General features: G+C 44.5%; 1 protein-coding gene across 1 annotated transcript in view; it reads right to left on the bottom strand.

Annotated features, from left to right (window-relative positions):
* Nucleotides 1–17,670, bottom strand: part of habp2 (hyaluronan binding protein 2) — a 171,722-nt gene that overhangs the window by 105,358 nt on the left and 48,694 nt on the right. Inside the window, exons 8-9 of the mRNA XM_072477631.1 lie at nucleotides 14,985–15,079; nucleotides 3,920–4,199 (exon numbers count right to left, since the gene is read on the bottom strand). Coding sequence (XP_072333732.1) covers nucleotides 3,920–4,199; nucleotides 14,985–15,079 — 375 coding nt within the window. The remainder of the gene's footprint in view (nucleotides 1–3,919; nucleotides 4,200–14,984; nucleotides 15,080–17,670) is intronic.

Below are 17,670 nucleotides of genomic sequence, written 5' to 3'. Positions count from 1 at the left end.
TCTTTCTTGCACTGCCAATGTTACCTTGTTCCTGGGCAAAAAACATCCTCAACTACTGGCACCAGAGGGACCAGGAGAAAGGAAGTTTGGGTGTGGACATCAGAAGAGGCAGCATCATTTTGAGCTCAGACAGGAAAGCGTCAGGTTGGAGACTCAAGTCGCCACTTTCACAATTTGCCCTCGGGCCCGACTCCAGATGTGCCTCTGTGAGGCTGGAAAAACCCAGCAACATAACTCTTGACTTCTGCTCCGGGCGACCCCTGTGAGTTACAGGTAGTAATCTGCCCAGTTATCCTTAATCATAATTTCAGGCCAGGATCAAGTTTGATGGAGCTTGATTGGCTCTCAGAGATGAAGTTAAACCGATTGGAAATTTTTGAGATCGATGAAGGAAGCCTGCAGGAAGTCCAAAGGAAATCCCAAGAGGTATCCCAAGGGCAATTGGATAAAATCAGAGGGTTAAAAGCCAAGATTCACGTGGATCCTGAAGCTACATCGAGGCTCTCTGGGGCCTGTGCCTTTCTCATTACATGCAAATGTGGAGACTGATGAAGTGATTAGAAGATTTTGGCATCATCAAGCCCGTACAATTTGCAGAGTGGGCAGCATATATTGTATCTGTAGTCAAACCTGACAAGACCATTCACACCTACAGAGACTACAAGTTGACGGTAAACTAGGTGGAAACATTAAACAGGTACCCCATCCCCCAAATATGTGATGTTGGCAAGGGGTCTAACATACACCAATTTAGACAGGAGTCATGTGCACCAGTAACTGGAACTGGATGATGCTTCCAGAGAATTTATCACCATTAATATGCACAAGGGCCAAATCAGGTTACCATTTGGGGTCTGGTCAGCTTGTGCCATTTTTCAACGTACTACTGCAAGATTTACCAAAGCTGTTCATTTACTCAGACAACGTACGTGCTGATAATGGGAGCATCAGAGGAGGAGCGTTTATACAAGGACGTTTTAAAAAGATTCCATAATGCTGGAGTACGGTTAAAGAGAGGGAGGTGCACCTTTCACATGAATGAGGTGGCTTATCTGCGTTATAGAGTGGATGCACAAGAGTTGCATCCAATGGAACTTAAAATAAGGGCTAATAAGTAAGCACTAGCCCCAAGGAATACAAAATACTTTCTCAGAATGGTAAACTACTGTGGGTGTTTTGTTCCCAACTTATCAACAATGTTTGCACCCCTGCATACTTTATTAATAAAACGCCAGAAATGGTATTGGAAAACACAAAGCAAGTGAAACAAGCCCTTCAATCAACATGTTACTAATCCATTCTGATCCTTCTAAAGAAATAATACTGACTTCTGATGTGTCTCCATATGGAGTTGGTACTGTTATTGTCACATGCAATGAATGATGGGACAGAAAGGTGCATTGGCTATGTTTCAAGGACCCTGACTGATGCAGAGAGGGTAGATTCACAAATCAAGAAGGAGGCCCTAGCTGTCATCTTCGGTATCAGAAAATTTCGCCAATACATTTATGGGAGGCATTTCACAGTCATCACTGATCATAAACCTTTACTTTGGGCTTTTCAAAGAAGATAAAGCAATCCACCCAATTGCATCTGCTAGGAAACAGCATTGAACGTTGTTATTGGCTGCTTATGAATACTTTACAACACCGACCAGGGGCACACATTGCCAAAGCAGATGCATTAAGTCATCTTCTGTTACCAGAAAGTACGTCTTAGCCTTAAAGCTTCTTCATACATTACCTGTATCTGCACAACAGTTAAATTACAGGGCCGAGAAGGATCCAATATTGTCAAAAGTCAAACATATGACTACATGGTTGGCATCATGACAGGACGTTAGAACACTTGCAGGCTTATCAAACAAGGAAGGACGGTGGCACAGTGGTTAGCCCTGTTGCCTCATGGCGCCGAGGACCCGGGTTCAATCCGGGCCCTGGGTCACTGTCCGTGTGGAGTTTGCACATTCTCTCCATGTCTGCGTGAATCTCACCCTCACAATCTAAAAATATGCAGGGTGGTGGATTGGCCGTGCTAAATTGCCCCTTAATTGGTTGAACAAAAAAATCAAGCAAGGAAGGATGAAGTTAGTTGTGATGATGGTATCCCGGGGGAGCAAGAGTGGCCGTCCCTCTACCCGGGAGAAAGTTATTGCTTGATGAATTGCACAGCGGCCATCCTGGAATAACAAAGATGAAGATGTTGGCTCGCAGTTACATCTGGTGGTCTGGGAACATGAAGCAATGCGCCCAATGCCAACCGCAACAGAAATTACCGCTGCAGCCCCAATGTACCCTTGGGGATGGCCAGGCCAGCCTTGGGTAAGAGTTTATGTCAATCATGTAGGACTATTTGTGGATAGAATGTTCCTGCTAATAGTGGATGTGCATTCAAGGTGGTTAGACATTAATGAGATGAAGGCTACAATGGCCTATGCTACAGTGGAGAAGCTACGTTATTGCTTTGCCCTCCACCATCTACCAAAGTTACTAGTTTCAGACAATGGGACAGTATTTACCAGTGTTGATTTAATGGATTTGCTGAATGTGCAGTACAGGCCTTCAAGGCAGCCATGAAAACCAACCGGCAACATCCCAGGAGACAAGATCGGCGTGTTTCCTCATTACTTACAGAACCATGCCACACATGACCACTGGAGTAACTGCTGCTGAATTAATGATGGGTCGTCGTTAAGAACCAGGTTGAACCCAGTGTTTCCAAATTTTGCAGGGAGGTTGGGTTGAGGGCAAAGAGTTCAGGAGATGACTTGTTATGCACCAAGGGTGAGAGGTAATTTGAGGTAGACGATCCGGTGTTTGTCAAAGATTTTGGAAGTGGTCTGAGTTGGGTCCCAGTTGTAGGGGTGACCATACCCGGTATCATATGAGATGGAGGTTGCAGGACAGCATTTTAAAAAAGCACATGGATCATTTGAGGAGACGGAAGTCACTTTGAGAACCCGTGGGGTAGACTGCTCCAATTGTATCTTGCCAGCAATGTGGCTGTGAGACAGGGGACTGAGGAGGCGAGTCGGCCTGATGAAGTCCAAGTACGGTTCCAGTGGGAACTGAAGGAGTAAGGAGAACTGCTGCACCCTTGTAAGAAGGACGTTAGGTTGCTGAGATTCCAACCAAGATGGCCTCTACTGTTGAGTCACAACTTGTTCAGCTACGTCGTTCCCAGAGAAAGAGGAATTCCCCAGACAGACTGAGTTTATAATGAACTGTGTTAAAAATATTTATTATTGGCACTGCCTTGTAAATGGTTTAAATTTTCATAGTATGTTATAATAAGAGACTTACGGAGGGAGAGATGTAGTGGCCGACCACCTGGAGAGGGTGAGGTTTTAAAGGCCTTGTGACCTTATCGGCCAATCGGGACGTAGCGTGCCGATCCCAAGGCTGAGCGTGAGTGTCCCTGGACAGAATCGATCCTAGGACTGCAGAAGTCGGTAGTACACTATAGCATTCCGTACATAGTTATAGTTATTCGAAGAAATAGTTTGTTGTTATTCAAACCTACTAGTCACCAATCACTCATATCACAGAACACCACTGAAATAACTATTTTCCTATTGTCTCCCAGCTAGATATCATTTCAGGCCTGTGTTCCCCAGAGGTTTCCAACCAGTAATGGGTTAAAAAAATGAACCAAGTGTGGCTGGACTTTCAATATGTGGGCCCAATGTGGGAGTCTCCAAGCAGGCACTGCGGACGGGTAAAACTACTCAATTAATGTGACTTTATAATGAAAGTTTTTACTCCAAAATTTCAGATGCATTACTGTAAACAGTGTAGCTAACTGCAAGAGAAAGTAAACAGATAATGGATATGTTACAAAATGTAGAATGGCACTTCCGTGGACACGAATCTCTGAAATAAGATAACCCAAGGCAATGTATAAACATGCTAATACCTACTGTGAGACAATGCAGTGGGCAGCAGTGAGAACCCAGCATGGTCTAATCAATGTTCCTCCACACAGATGTCCTGATTTATAAAGTCCAATGCGGTTTTTCAGCTGTAGAGATACCTGCCATGGGTATTTTCCTGGTACTGTCCGCCTGCCACCAAAGATTTTTCCTGTGATTACTGCAACCTCTGGTACTCCACACTGAAAGCGCACATTGGTGGGAGAGGGGGCAGGTGATCGGGCTGCGGGTCTGGCTGTAGGTTCCCGATGGGGTTGTGGTTTAGGTGCTATGATGGAAAAACAGTACAAAGTGAAAATCCATTCCACACATTACAAAGAACAAAGAACAGTACAGCACAGGAACAGGCCCTTTGGCCCTCCAAGCCTGCGCTGATCACATGTCCTATCTAGACCAACCGCCTGTATCTTTCTGTACACCGTCTGTTCATGTGTAATCTAGATAAATCTTAAAGGTCACTAATTGTAGGGGCTGGTTTAGCACAGGGGGCTAAGGCAGCTGGCTTGTAATGCAGAACAAGACCAACAGCTCAGGTTCAATTCCCGTACCGGCCTCCCCGAACAGGTGCCAGAATGTGGCGACTAGGGGCTTTTCACAGTAACTTCATTGAAGGCTACTTGTGACAATAAGTGATTCTTATCATTATTATTAGATCTGCCTCAACCACCTCACTTGGCAGTGCATTCCAGGCCGCCACCACCCTCTGTGTAAAAAACTTCCCCCGCACATCTCCACTGAACCTTTCCCCCCTCACCTTGTAAATTGCCTCCTTGTAAATTAGTACTAAAATTTTTGTTGGCAGTGGATGTTTATATTTGTTGCATTTGGTACCTTTTATCAGAAAGAATCAATCCGCAGACACTCAAAAGTACGGAATATATATCTCCAGATTAAAACAGTGTTAATTTAGGTTTACTCAGAGAGAATCTAAACTGGGACAGTTCAGACCAATTTGGAGTTAGATGTAAGCATGCATCCATCTTTCTTGGTGCAAAACGTGCACTCTCAGTGTAAATGACATATTCAGTTCAATTGTTCACTAGTCACAGAATTTTTACAGCACAGACTCTCCAAGTGAGCATCATAACTTAGTCTTCTTCCTTTTCCCCGTACCCTTGCACATTGTTTCTATTCAAATAATCATCTAATGCCCTCTTGAATACCTCGATTAACCTGCCTCCACCATACTCCCAGGAAGTGCGTTCCAGACCACAACCACTTGTGCGAAAAAGTTTATTCTCACATTACATTTTCTTCTTTGCCAAGTCACTTTAAACCTGTGTCCTCTCATCCTTGATCATTTCATGAGTGGGAGCAGCAGAGGATGCAATGCAAGTAAAAGTGCTTTACCCATTGACAACACCAGAAATACCTTACTCCAGCAAGAAAATCTTATGGAAAGAGGGATGGAAAAATGTCATTAGATGACTAGTTTTTGTGAAAGAAAGTCATTGAGGTCCATTTAGAAGATTGCTGCTATTGTGATTTGATTGCAAGTTGTCACTTTTCCAACCATCGGTTATATTCTTTAGTTAGCATGATTCACAGAAGAGATATTGACACGCAGTTCTCAAGGTATAAACTTGACCTCTTCTTGTGTAAAGCCGGTTGTTTAGATGGTTTCCACTTAATGTTACCCGTTGTTATGGGCCAGGGTTTAGAGAACCCCAAAGTGTATCATGGAGTTCACCAGACCCACACCTTTTACTAGATTGTGATATGGGAAGCACACGGCCCACTCTACAGGTGAGGTACAGCAGAAATGGAAAAGTATTTTTAAAAGCAAAACAATGTTTATTCTATGAAGTCAAGTTAACCTTTTTTAAAACATACAGTGAACATCTTAGCAACCAGCAATTTAAATACAACCCCCAAAGAATACAACACTAAGTAATCCTTAATAACTTCCCAAACAACATCCAGAAGACAAAAGAAACACCTTTTAACAGAAGCACATTAGGTTTACATTCACCACTGAGAACATTTATAATTCAGAATTGACCAAATGATCAAGAGATAGTCTTGTCATGGCAGAGAGATCAACAGTACACCTGCTCTGTCTGGCTTCAGCTTCAACACTGAAAACAAACTAAAACACACCCTGCAGCAAACAGCCTAAAACAAAAGTAAAAATCTGACAGACAGCCCAGCTCCACCCACTCTCTGACATCACTGCAGTAGTAAACAATAATTTCTCAAAGGTACATTTCTTAAACACCCATTTCTTAAGATACTCTCACATGACACCTCCCCCCAAGAACAAAAAATAAACCATCAACTTCAAGATGGTTTCATTTTTCACCTTTTCATTATCCTTTAAGAAATGCACTTTCATGCAAAATAAATACTTTTTCATTTCAAAAAACAACACACGCAACCAGGTATAATAATATAGTCCATTTATTTTCTTCTTCCTCCAACTGGAATCCTTCTCCATTGACAGTCTCTGTGAACAAGAAGGTCTCTGCACAATCCATCCATTTCTCTAAGCCTCGGCATGTCTCTTTAAAGTCATATACTTTAGTTCAACCTGATCGCAGAGTCCCTTGCAATTCTCCAACACAAGAGCATTGGTTATCACAGCTATCAGGCAGTCAAATGCCCGTTGGAAGTCCGCTGTCCACTGAAATTTTTGATGTTTCTTCAGCAAATCCATCAGTGGAGCAACCACGCTACAAACATTTTGCTCAAATGTTGGATCAAATCCACTCATGCCAAGAAATTGCATTATTTCCCTTCGTCTTGAGGGTATTGGAAACTCCTCAATAACTGTTGGTTTCACATCCTGTGGGACCATTCGACCCTGTCCGTTTGCATGGCCAAGGAAAGTGACTTTGGCTTTTCCAAATTCACTTTTGGCTAGGTTTATCACCAAACCCGCCTCCTGAAGTCGATCGAATAACTCCATCAGATGTTTTAAATGTCCTGCCCATGTCTGGCTGAAAATTACGAGATCGTCGATGTATTCCGCACAATTGGGTAATCATGATACAAATTTGTAAGTTAACCGTTGAAATGTAGCTGGGGCATGTTACATGCCAAATGGTATAACTTTGAATTGGTATATACCATCTGGAGTCACAAAAGCTGAAGCCTCCTTCACCCATTCGGATAAAGGCACCTGCCAGTAACCTTTATGTAAATCCAGTTTGGAAATAAAAGCTGATTGTCCCACTTTCTCAATGCAATCCTCTAAACGTGGAATAGGATAAGAGTCCGTACTTGTAACTGCGTTCACCTTTCTATAGTCCACACACAACCGTTGGGTACTGTCTGGTTTAGGTACCAGCACTATGGGTGAGCTCCATTGGCTGCAACCCACTTCAATTATGCCATTTTTAAGCATACTCTCAATCTCTTTGTAACCTGTGCCAACTTTAAAGGGTTAAGTCTGTACGGATGTTGTTTGATTGGAACAGCCTTTCCCACATCTACATCATGTGTAGCCATTTTAGTACTTCCCAATTTATCTCCACAAACCTGCCCACGTGATATCAATAACCTTTTTGGGTCAGTTTGTTTTTCCTCTGGAAGGTAACTCAACAATTTATCCCAATTTTTAAGAACATCCTCGTTTTCCAATTTAATTTGAGGTATGTCAAATTCACAGTCATCTGGATTTGGTTCGTTACTTTGAGCTAGAATCATTAAAACTTCCATCTTTTTCTCTCCTTCCCTTTCAAAGTACCTTTTAAGCATATTCACATGACAGACTCGGTGAGTTTTCCTTCTATCCGGCATTTTTACCACATAATTCACCTCACTTAATTTCCTTTCAATCTGATAAGGTCCACAAAACCTAGCTTTTAAAGGCTCCCCTACCACTGGTAACAAGACTAAAACTTTATCTCCACTGGCAAAACTACGAACTTTGGATTTCTTGTCCGCTACCCGTTTCATCACATTTTGTGCAACTTTTAAATGTTGTCCAGCCAATTCACCTGCTCTATTTAATTGTTCCCTAAAATTTGACAAGTAAACCAATAATGTAATTTCCGATTTCTCACTCACCAATTTTTCTTTACTCAATTTAAGTGGTCCTCTTACCTCATGACCAAAAATTAGTTCAAAAGGATTAATAACTTCCCAAACAACATCCAGAAGATATTGATTCCCACTTTTTGTTTTAGGAAGCGGTCCTACGCAATCAATTAGGACCCTTGTAAAAGGTTCCTCAATTGCTGGAATGCGTATTATGGGCGCTGGATTTATCACTGCTTGAGATTTCCCTATCACTTGACACGTGTGACATGACTGACATAATTTAACTACATCTTTATGTAGTTCAGGCCAATAAAAATGTTTCTGGATTTCAGCTTGAGTTTCCCTTATTCCCAAATGACCTTCCACTGGTACCTTATGTGCAACTCGCAACACCTCCTTTTTATACCCTACCGGCAATACTACTTGATGAACTTCTGCCCACTTTTCATCCACCTGCATATGTAAAGGTCTCCATTTTCTCATCAAGACATCACTTTTACGGTAACAACACACTGGTATACACTCAGATTCCTCTTCCGTGTATGCTTTCTGATACATCCGTTTTATCTCTACATCTTTCTGTTGTAACTCCGCCAATTTTCCTGAACTAAAAATATCCGCCTCATCCTCCACCTGTTCTTGTTCTTTCTCAGCCATCTGATCAAAAATCGTTTCTGATAATTACACTTCAACTTCATCTTCACTCTTTGATTTCTCCTCTTGTCTTAACCTGTGACTTTGAGAACTTGTTACCACACAATCCGGAAAAATCCCAGGATATTCATCCTTCAATACTTCAGTTGTCTGATTTTCCACTGGCTTATCAACTACAGTAGGCATCACTCCCACCTGCGATCCAGCTATATCATTACCCAAGATAAACTGTATTCCTGGACAAGATATTTTCTCTATTACTCCTACTACCACTTCACCACTCTTCACAGAACTTTCCAACCTTACCTTATATAATGGAACACTACTCCTCTCACCCTAAATTCCACATATTACCACCATTTCTGGCAACATTCTTCCCAAATACATAACTCCTCATCTCTTACCATTATAGATTGACTAGCTGCCATATCTCTTAAAATTGTGACTTCTTTACCTACTCCTCCTGATACTCATGAGTAAACTTTACCCACACAAGTAAATTCTTTAAAGAGATCTGGCACCTTCTTATCAATCACCTCTTGATCAGGCTGTACAATCATTTGCACCTACTTCGCTTCACTTGGGCTTTCCTTTACCACTTTCACAAACCCCACTGTCTTATCCTGTTTTACCACATCAGCCTTCCCAGTGCTTTTCTTCAACCACCAACACTGTGACTTTACATGGCCCAGTTTATTACAGTGAAAACATTTGAAACTTTTCATGTCTCATCCACCCTCCTGGATTTCTTTTTTAACCTGAGGTACATTCTCCTTATTATCTCCCATCAGATCACCTTTACTTTTACCATTTGAGTATTTCTCATGTCCCCAGTTTCTATCCCTCACAGGCTGAAACTGATGTCGGAAACCAAGCTTTGATTTCTGAACTAATTCATAATCATCTGCCATTTCTGCTGCTAATCTCACAGTTTTACCCCTCTGCTCTTCCACATGAGTTCTCACGACATCAGGAATTGAATTTTTAAACTCCTCCAAAAGTATAATTTCTCTGAGAGCTTCATACATTTGGTCTATTTTCAAAGCCCTTGTCCACCTATCAAAATTACTCTGTTTGAGCCTTTCAAACTCCATGTATGTTTGACCAAATTCTTTCCTTAAATTTCTAAACCTTTATCTGTAAGCTTCAGGCACTTGTCACATGCACCTAAGATGGATTTTTTCACCTCCTCATACGTCCCAGATACCTCCTCCGGTAGTGATGCAAACACTTCACTAGCCCTACCTATCAGCTTTGTTTGAATCAGTAATACCCACATGTCCTGTGGCCATTTCATTTGTTTCGCTACCTTCTCAAATGAAATGAAAAATACTTCCACCTCCTTCTCGTCAAACCTTGGCAATGCTTGGACATATTTAAATCGATCCCCATCAAGCCTTCGACTATGACGCTCTTTCTCACTAACCTCATCACTATCACCCAACTGTACGTTTCCCTTTACGTCTGTCAATTTTAACTGACTGTCATGTTTCATGGCCATTTTCTGAAGTTCAAACTCTCTCTCTTTATCTTTTTCCCTGATCTGTATCTCCCTTTCTCTTTCTTTTTATTCTGCTTGGGCTATCCTTTCTTTTCTCCTTTCTTCTTGCTCCTTTTCTTTTTCCTCTCTCTCTCTCTTTCTTTTTCCTCTCTTTCATATTCAAGCTGCTTTAATTTTTTCTCATGTTCCATTTGTTTAAGTTGTAACTAAATTTTTGCCATTTCCAATGAATCAAACTGTATCTCAGGCAACTTTAAATGCTTAGCCACCGCCATAATTACCTCTTCTTTCTGCATTTTGCCAGGTTATGTTAACTGCAATGTTTTTTGCCAAATCTAACAGTCTGCTTTTAGTCTCTGTCTGCAAGGTACTGTGTGTGACCGCCTCCACCCCGAAAAACTTCAGAGCCTCTAAAAGAACCATTGTCTACAACACACTCCCTACTTAAACTGAAATACCACACCTGAAAAGCAACCACAATATGCTCACCCCGCACTGTCTTTAAGTTCACTAAGCCAATCCAATAGATGGACTTTTATCCCGAACAAGCCCCCAATTTGTTATGGGCCAGGGTTTAGAGAACCCCAAAGTGTATCATGGAGTTCACCAGACCCACAACTTTTAATTGATTGTGATATGGGGAGCACACGGCCCACTCTACAGGTGTGGTGCAGCAGAAAGGGAAAAGTATTTTTTAATGCTAAACAATGTTTATTCTATGAACTCAAGTTAACCTTTTTAAAACATACAGTGATCATCTTAGCAACCAGCAATTTAAATACAACCCCCAAAGATTACAACACTAAGTAATCCTTAATAACTTCCCAAACAACATCCAGAAGACAAAAGAAACATCTTCTAACAGAAGCACATTAGGTTTACATTCACCACTGAGAACATTTATAATTCTGAATTGACCAAATGATCAAGTGATAGTCTTTTCATGGCAGAGAGATCAACAGTACACCTGCTCTGTCTGGCTTCAGCTCCAACACTGAAAACGAAACTAAAACACACCCTGCAGCAAACAGCCTAAAACAAAACTAAAAATCTGACAGACAGCCCAGCTCCACCCACTCTCTGACATCACTGCAGTAGTAAACACCCATTTCTTACAGGTACATTTCTTAAACACCCATTTCTTAAAGGTACTCTCACATGACACCCGTTGACAAGGACATTTGGAATAAATGAATAGGATAGAACAGGCAGACCCTCAGATTGCTCTTTGAGAATCTGAAGATCTGATACTGTTAATATAAGGAAATAAATCCCTTTGCCTTGGCCTTGCGTCTGAATGAAACTGAAAAGTGTCCTTTGTTGTAGCCGCAAAGAGAAAGAATAAGAGATGGCTCACGTCGAGTTCGTATAACATAGAGCAAGGGATTTATTTACAAGATGCTGTTCAAACAGAGCACAATGGTGAACTCCACAACAGCCCGGGAAACTTCCCCAAAGACATCATTGCATAACATGTGACATTACACCAGTCAATGGTGTTATTCTGATACATAACACCCCTCCCTCTTTACCCTTTTAGTGTCCCTGGCATTTTTACTTACCCAAACACTTTAGCACAAATCGAACACATTATGCTGTAACTAACATTGTTATGTTACTGATACATAGGGTCAGGTAGACAGTCTCTAGGGTGGATGCTTGTTTCGTTTTGGCAGAGCATGATGTCCAGGAACTTGGCTCTTCAGGGTACCAGGAGTATCCCCCTGTACACTGGTCAGTGTTATATCTGATGAAACCAACTCAGGAACTGTCTCTGATTGTGTGGACGACGCTGACATAACAGGTCCCATAATCTCGGCAGTTGTAGTTTGGAATGACGCTGTCTATACGCTATGTGGTGAAAACATTTGGTACAGATTCTGTACTCTTATTCCATGCAGACAATAACTGGCCAGCTTGCCAGTGCCAAATTCGTTCATTGTCAGTTTGCACAGTATGTGAAATCAGACCCGTCTTGGCTAATACAATTGCTGCAGTTAATTTTGCACCTGAGGTGTAGTTTCTCGTAAACTCCTTCATTCTAACTACACCGGGATGGCCCTCATGCAGTTGTCCCAGGATTCTAATTCATAGACATGGCAGAATGATTACTCTAATACCCCACAACAATACTCCATTTTGTACTGTCAACTCAAGATGCCTGATAAGATAGGGATTAAGGTCTGGGTTCTTTCTGTGCTCTTGTGTTAGAATGGCTGATTGAATCATGTCCAACACCTTGCCCATCACTGGATCTGCTTGGGTAAATTTGCGCACCTGAGGAGACGTTACAAGAACATTTTCCACATGAGACAGATAGAATATGTCATTGAAGTGTTCATCAGATTTATGTTTATCTTTTTGGTCTCGTTGATTGTGCAGTGCAGTTAGACAAAGCGTCCATGTGCGTGCTGCTTACACCTCGGATATTCAATGACATAATTGTGTGCCAACAAAATTAATGTCCAACGTTGTAATCAACTAGAAGCAAGCAAAGGGATCCCCTTATGCGACCCAAAGAAGAGACAATCGTTGGTCAATAGAGTAGATTGATGGTCAAATGAATAATTATGGAATCTTTGAATACCAAAAATAATGCTGGGAGCTTCTTTCTGAAGTTGAGCATAGTTGGACTTAGCACTGGACCTCCGGTGGTGGCCTGTAGGAGGAGGTCACACGTTGGATGGCTCTTGCTCGAGGCTTGATTTTTTTACAATTTAATGCCCAGTCCCAGGGGCAATTTATGGTTAAATAAGTGCAGGAAGACATAAGGAAGAAAGATGTCCAAAACCCAAAGGAAAGATGCCATGAAGAAGGGGGTGAATGAAGGTTCGCTGTCGAGTGGAAGGGTCAGCTCAGCAACTGGAAGGATGGCGGAGGCTGGGTCGCTGGGCGGGGCAGCACTGTTCACGGCAGAAAAGATGACCGAGGTGACGGTTGTGGAACTTGAAAAACAGTTCGCAAAGCACATGGAGTTGATGAAGGAGGAGATGATGGTGGCACTGAAGGTGCTGGTGGAGGAGGGTTTGCCCCGGTGAAGGCGGCGGTGTCGAGGACATGAGCCAAGGTGCGGGAGCAGGGTGAGAAACTGAAGGGAGTGGAAGAGGCCTTGTCGCAACACAGTGATCAACTCACCTCAATGGGTGAGGAGCTGCAGAGGGTGGTGGAGACCAACAAGGGTCTGCGAGCCAAAGTGGAGGACCTGGAAAACAGATCTAGGCGGCAAAATCTGAGGATCGTGGGCCTGCCCGATGGGGTAGAGGGCCCGAGGCCGACAGAGTGTTTTGCCAAGATGTTGGCGGAGCTGTTGGGGGAATGGAATATCTCTCTCGGTACAAACTGGATCGGGCTCATAGGGTGTGGAGGCCTAAAACAAAGGCGAATGAGCCACCAAGAGCAGTGATTATTTGTTTCTGTAGGTACCACGTGAAGGAGAAGGTCCTGTGTTGGGCAAAGCGGAAGCGGGAGGTGAAGTGGGCTGGAGCTGGCATACATATATACCAGGACTTTACTGTGGAGTTGGCGAGGAGGTGGGCAGCCTTCGGCCGAGTGAAGACGGCACTGTATAACAGTAGGGTGCGGTTCGGCGTAGTGTACCCAGCTAAGTTGAGGGTGACTTACAACTCCGAAGACCTTTATTTCGAGACGTTGGAAGCAGCGGAGGCGTTTGTGAAGGCAGAATGACTGGGGCAGTAATGAGAAATGGGACTGAGGTTTGGTCTTGGATTGAGGTTAGGGGGGGTGGAGGAGTGTATGTAGATCTTTTGCAATGATGGATTTTTGGGGTTTGTGTGTTTATACTGGGGTTGTGTGTTGAAAGGGATTTCTTTGTTTTCCTGGGACCGGGCAGAGAGGAGAGGATTGGGGGGGGGGGGGGGGGGGGGGGGGGAGGCCTGGACAGGGGCCTCCACACTGGCTAGTTTAGGCTGGCCAGTGAATGGGAGTGTGGTGGGGGAGGGGCTGCAGCCATCAGAGCCTGGTAGAACAGGTTGCGACGGGCCTTGGAGGTGTGAAAGGTTGGGGGGGGGGTGGAGACCGATACTGGGTAAGGTGTTTTCGGGAGGAAGTGGATGGGAGGATTCTGGAACAGGGGCGAGGTAACAATGGGACAGGGCGGGTCAAGTCCAGTGGGCAGGGCCTGGAGTGATGAGGATGATGGATAGGAGGGGAGAGGGGGGGACGATCGACCGGATGATTCGCCAACGCCCTGCTACAATCTGAACGGTGTTCAAGTATTTATTTGAGAGTTTGTTTCATGTGCCACGAAGACTATTTGGCCTTGGAAGTCGATGATATTCCTCTGGACCTCACTCCCAATGGTGTATGGGCCTGAATCTCCGTAGATGATTCCTTCCTCTGGCTCACAAAATTGTCGTCGAAAGTTGTTTTTCTCCCATTTATGCTTATGGGCTACATCTCGCCGACAGTTTCTCTTTTGTTTATATTCTTTGTTGCAACCGCAAAGAGATATAATCACAGGTGGCACACGTTGAGTTTGTTCAAATAGCGCAAAGGGTTTATTTCCAAACTGCTGCTCAAACAGGGTACAATGGCGAACTCCACAAAAGTCCGTGAAACGCTCCGATGATGTCATTGCATAATTCATGCCATTACACCAGCCAATGGTGTTACTCTGATGCACAGCAAAAAGGATTTGATAAAATCCTCTCGCTTACTACTGCCCCCATCCTTCAATATATGGAAAACTTACAAAGGTTTCAAGTTAATTCCATCTCTCGATTCAAAATAGTTAGCATTGGACTTTTAGCACTTTAATTTAACCAGCAAAGACTTAACTGCATCAATTATTGTGATATTGCTGTGTCGTTATCGTTTATTAAGTAAGACCGGGCTAATATCCATCTGAATTACATAACTAATGGAACAACTGCAATTGACACAGATAATACACACCTGCAGTGCAGGGAGATATGGCACAGTGATCCCAATTTAATTTATCACGTTTCTCCTTAAAATAACACCAAGGCTTTTCATCACCATCGGGATTCCTGGAAATAAATAATTTTGTTGAATTTTTTACTGTACCCAACCCTTTTCATTTATCTTTGAAACAATAGATACAACAATAGCTTCAGGGGCAAGGGTGTAAGGGTTTTATTTTCAAAAGGTGTACTGGATTCCAACCACAAGTTTTTAATTATGTTAACTCGGGATTGCAGAAAATACTGCATTTTGCGCCAATCATTACGTCGCATAAATTTAGCTTCACCTCTGGAGCTGGATGCTGCAGTAGTTAGTAATTGCGTTTGATAAGGAGGGGTAAGAGGGGAGGAGCTGCAGGAAAAAGGGAAGAGTTGGAAAGATTTGCTGTCAAATCACTTGAACATTCAGAGCAGACCATGGCGTGAGGGTAAAAATACTGTGGTCTTCAGAGAGAAGGAGGAGTGTGCACACAACACCAGGGCTTTGCACTACCTTTCGCAATAGGGCATGAATGAGACCATTCGGCCCATTGAGTCTGCATCAGCCTTGGAAAGAGCACCCGACTTGAGCCCACGCCCCCACCCTATTCACGTAACCCAGTAAGCCGACCTTTTGGACACTAAGGGGCAATTTAGCAGGCAGATCTACTTGACCTGCACACCTTTGGACTGTGGGAGGAAGCCGGAGCACCCGGAGAAAGTGCAAACTCTACACAGACAGTCACCCGAGGCTGGAACTGAACCCGGGTCCCTGGAGCTGTGAGGTGCACTGTTCTGCGGTGCCACAATATAGGTGTGGGGCTGGATTCTCCCAAAATGGGGCTATGTCCCCACGCCGGTTTCCTGCAAAAAATAAAGATCAATTCACTTACCTGCAGGGGGCGAGCAGGGACCCATCGTGAAGCTCGCAGCTTTAGCTGCGGATACGGGGCCCCGCACATCCGGTTCTGAGTCCGCGCATGCGCATGACGGCGGCCTCAAGTGGCCACGCCAAGCACGATGCCGGACTCGGAAATGGACCAACACGCACAATTTAGGACCCCCTGATCGGCTGCACGCCGCTGCATCGGACCGGCCCAATCGCTGCCCCGGCTGCTCATAAGGCCCCCCCTCCGGTGCTTGATCCCCCCATCCCCCACCAGGCCGGTCGCGGACTGAGTCCGCAGCCACCGCGTGAGAGTCCCGACCGGCCATACACATTAGTTCCACGCCATCAGAAACTCGGCCGGTCGGGGGCGGAGTATCGCTGAGAGGGCCTTGGTCAATAGCCCTCAGCCACGCGGCGTATTTCACGGACAACTGATTCTCCGGGGCCCAGAGAATCACCGGAGTGGCGCCAGGCCTGATTCGGTCGGGAACATCGATTCTCCGCCCCCGTGCCGAACGCAATTTCGGTACGGGGGGCGGAGAATCCAGCCCATGGAGCATGGAAGAGGTTTTTAAGAAGATTGAGAGTGCAATGGAGGCGCATTAAGATAAATTGATAACTGCAGCGTAAGAAAAGATTCAAGTAAGAATGAATGTAGATGGGCTCATGACCAAAGATTGAGTGAGCAAGAGAATTCCCTGTTCATATAAATAACCTTATTCAGCAGAAACAAACTGGATAACTTGCACATGTTTTTCTCAAAAGGGTGACATATAGATATACCTCTGAACATTGAGGTAAAACTTTCAATTTTCAGTATCCTTTGGCGTGTTGGTGTAGAATGGGATCTGTTCCCCATGATGTAAAATGGCACTGTCTCCTATCGTATGTCTCTGGGCAGAATTTAATACCCTCCCCCATGGTGAGTTTACTGGCAGGGACAGTGAAGTTATTTAATTAGACAGGTGGATGCCCAATGAGGACCCCGCCAGCTTCCTGTCTCCATCCCCATTATGTCAGTGCTGGGACGTTTCGTGAAAGGCCTCCCCACTCCGCTGCCAACGAAGACAGTTAACTGGGATGCCCACTTAATTAATGCCACTTAATGGCCCCATCTAGCTGATGCAGATATTAACCTAAGGGTAGGCAGGGGATTGCAATGCAGGGAGCATTACAAGCAATACAAGCTAACCCCTGTGGAGCTTCTTGCGGGCCCCTGGGGTGGGGGATATGGGGGAAGGGGGGATATGGGGGAAGGGGGGATATGGAGGAAGGGGGGATATAGGGGAAGGGGGTATGGGGGATGGGGGATATGGGGGAAGGGGGGTTATGGGGGAAGGGGGGATATGGGGGAAGGGGATATGGGGAAGGAGATATGGGGAAGGTAGGATATGGGGAAAGGCGATATGGGGGAAGAGGGGATATGGGGAAGGGGGTATGGGGGAAGGGGAGATCTGGGGGAAGGGGGATATGGGGGATATGGGGGAAGGGGGATATCGGGAAGGGGATGTGGGTGAAGGGGATATGGGGGAAGGGGGATATGGGGAAGGGGATATTGGGGAAGGGGATATGGGGGAAGAGGGTATAGGGGGATATGGGGAAGGGGGGATATGGGGGAAGGGGGGATATGGGGGAAGGGGGGTTTAGGGAAGGGGATATGGGGAAGGGGGATATGGGGAAGGAGGATACCGGGGAAGGGGGATATGGGGAAGGGGGGATATGGGGGGTATGGGGGAAAGGGGGATATGGGAAGGGGGATATGGGGAAGGGGGGATAATAGAGAAGGGGG

The sequence above is a fragment of the Scyliorhinus torazame genome, chromosome 16, assembly GCF_047496885.1.
Source record: "Scyliorhinus torazame isolate Kashiwa2021f chromosome 16, sScyTor2.1, whole genome shotgun sequence".
NCBI lineage: Eukaryota > Metazoa > Chordata > Chondrichthyes > Carcharhiniformes > Scyliorhinidae > Scyliorhinus > Scyliorhinus torazame.
The sequence above is the reverse complement of the archived record's forward strand: the minus strand, read 5'-3'. Positions and strand labels throughout refer to the sequence as shown.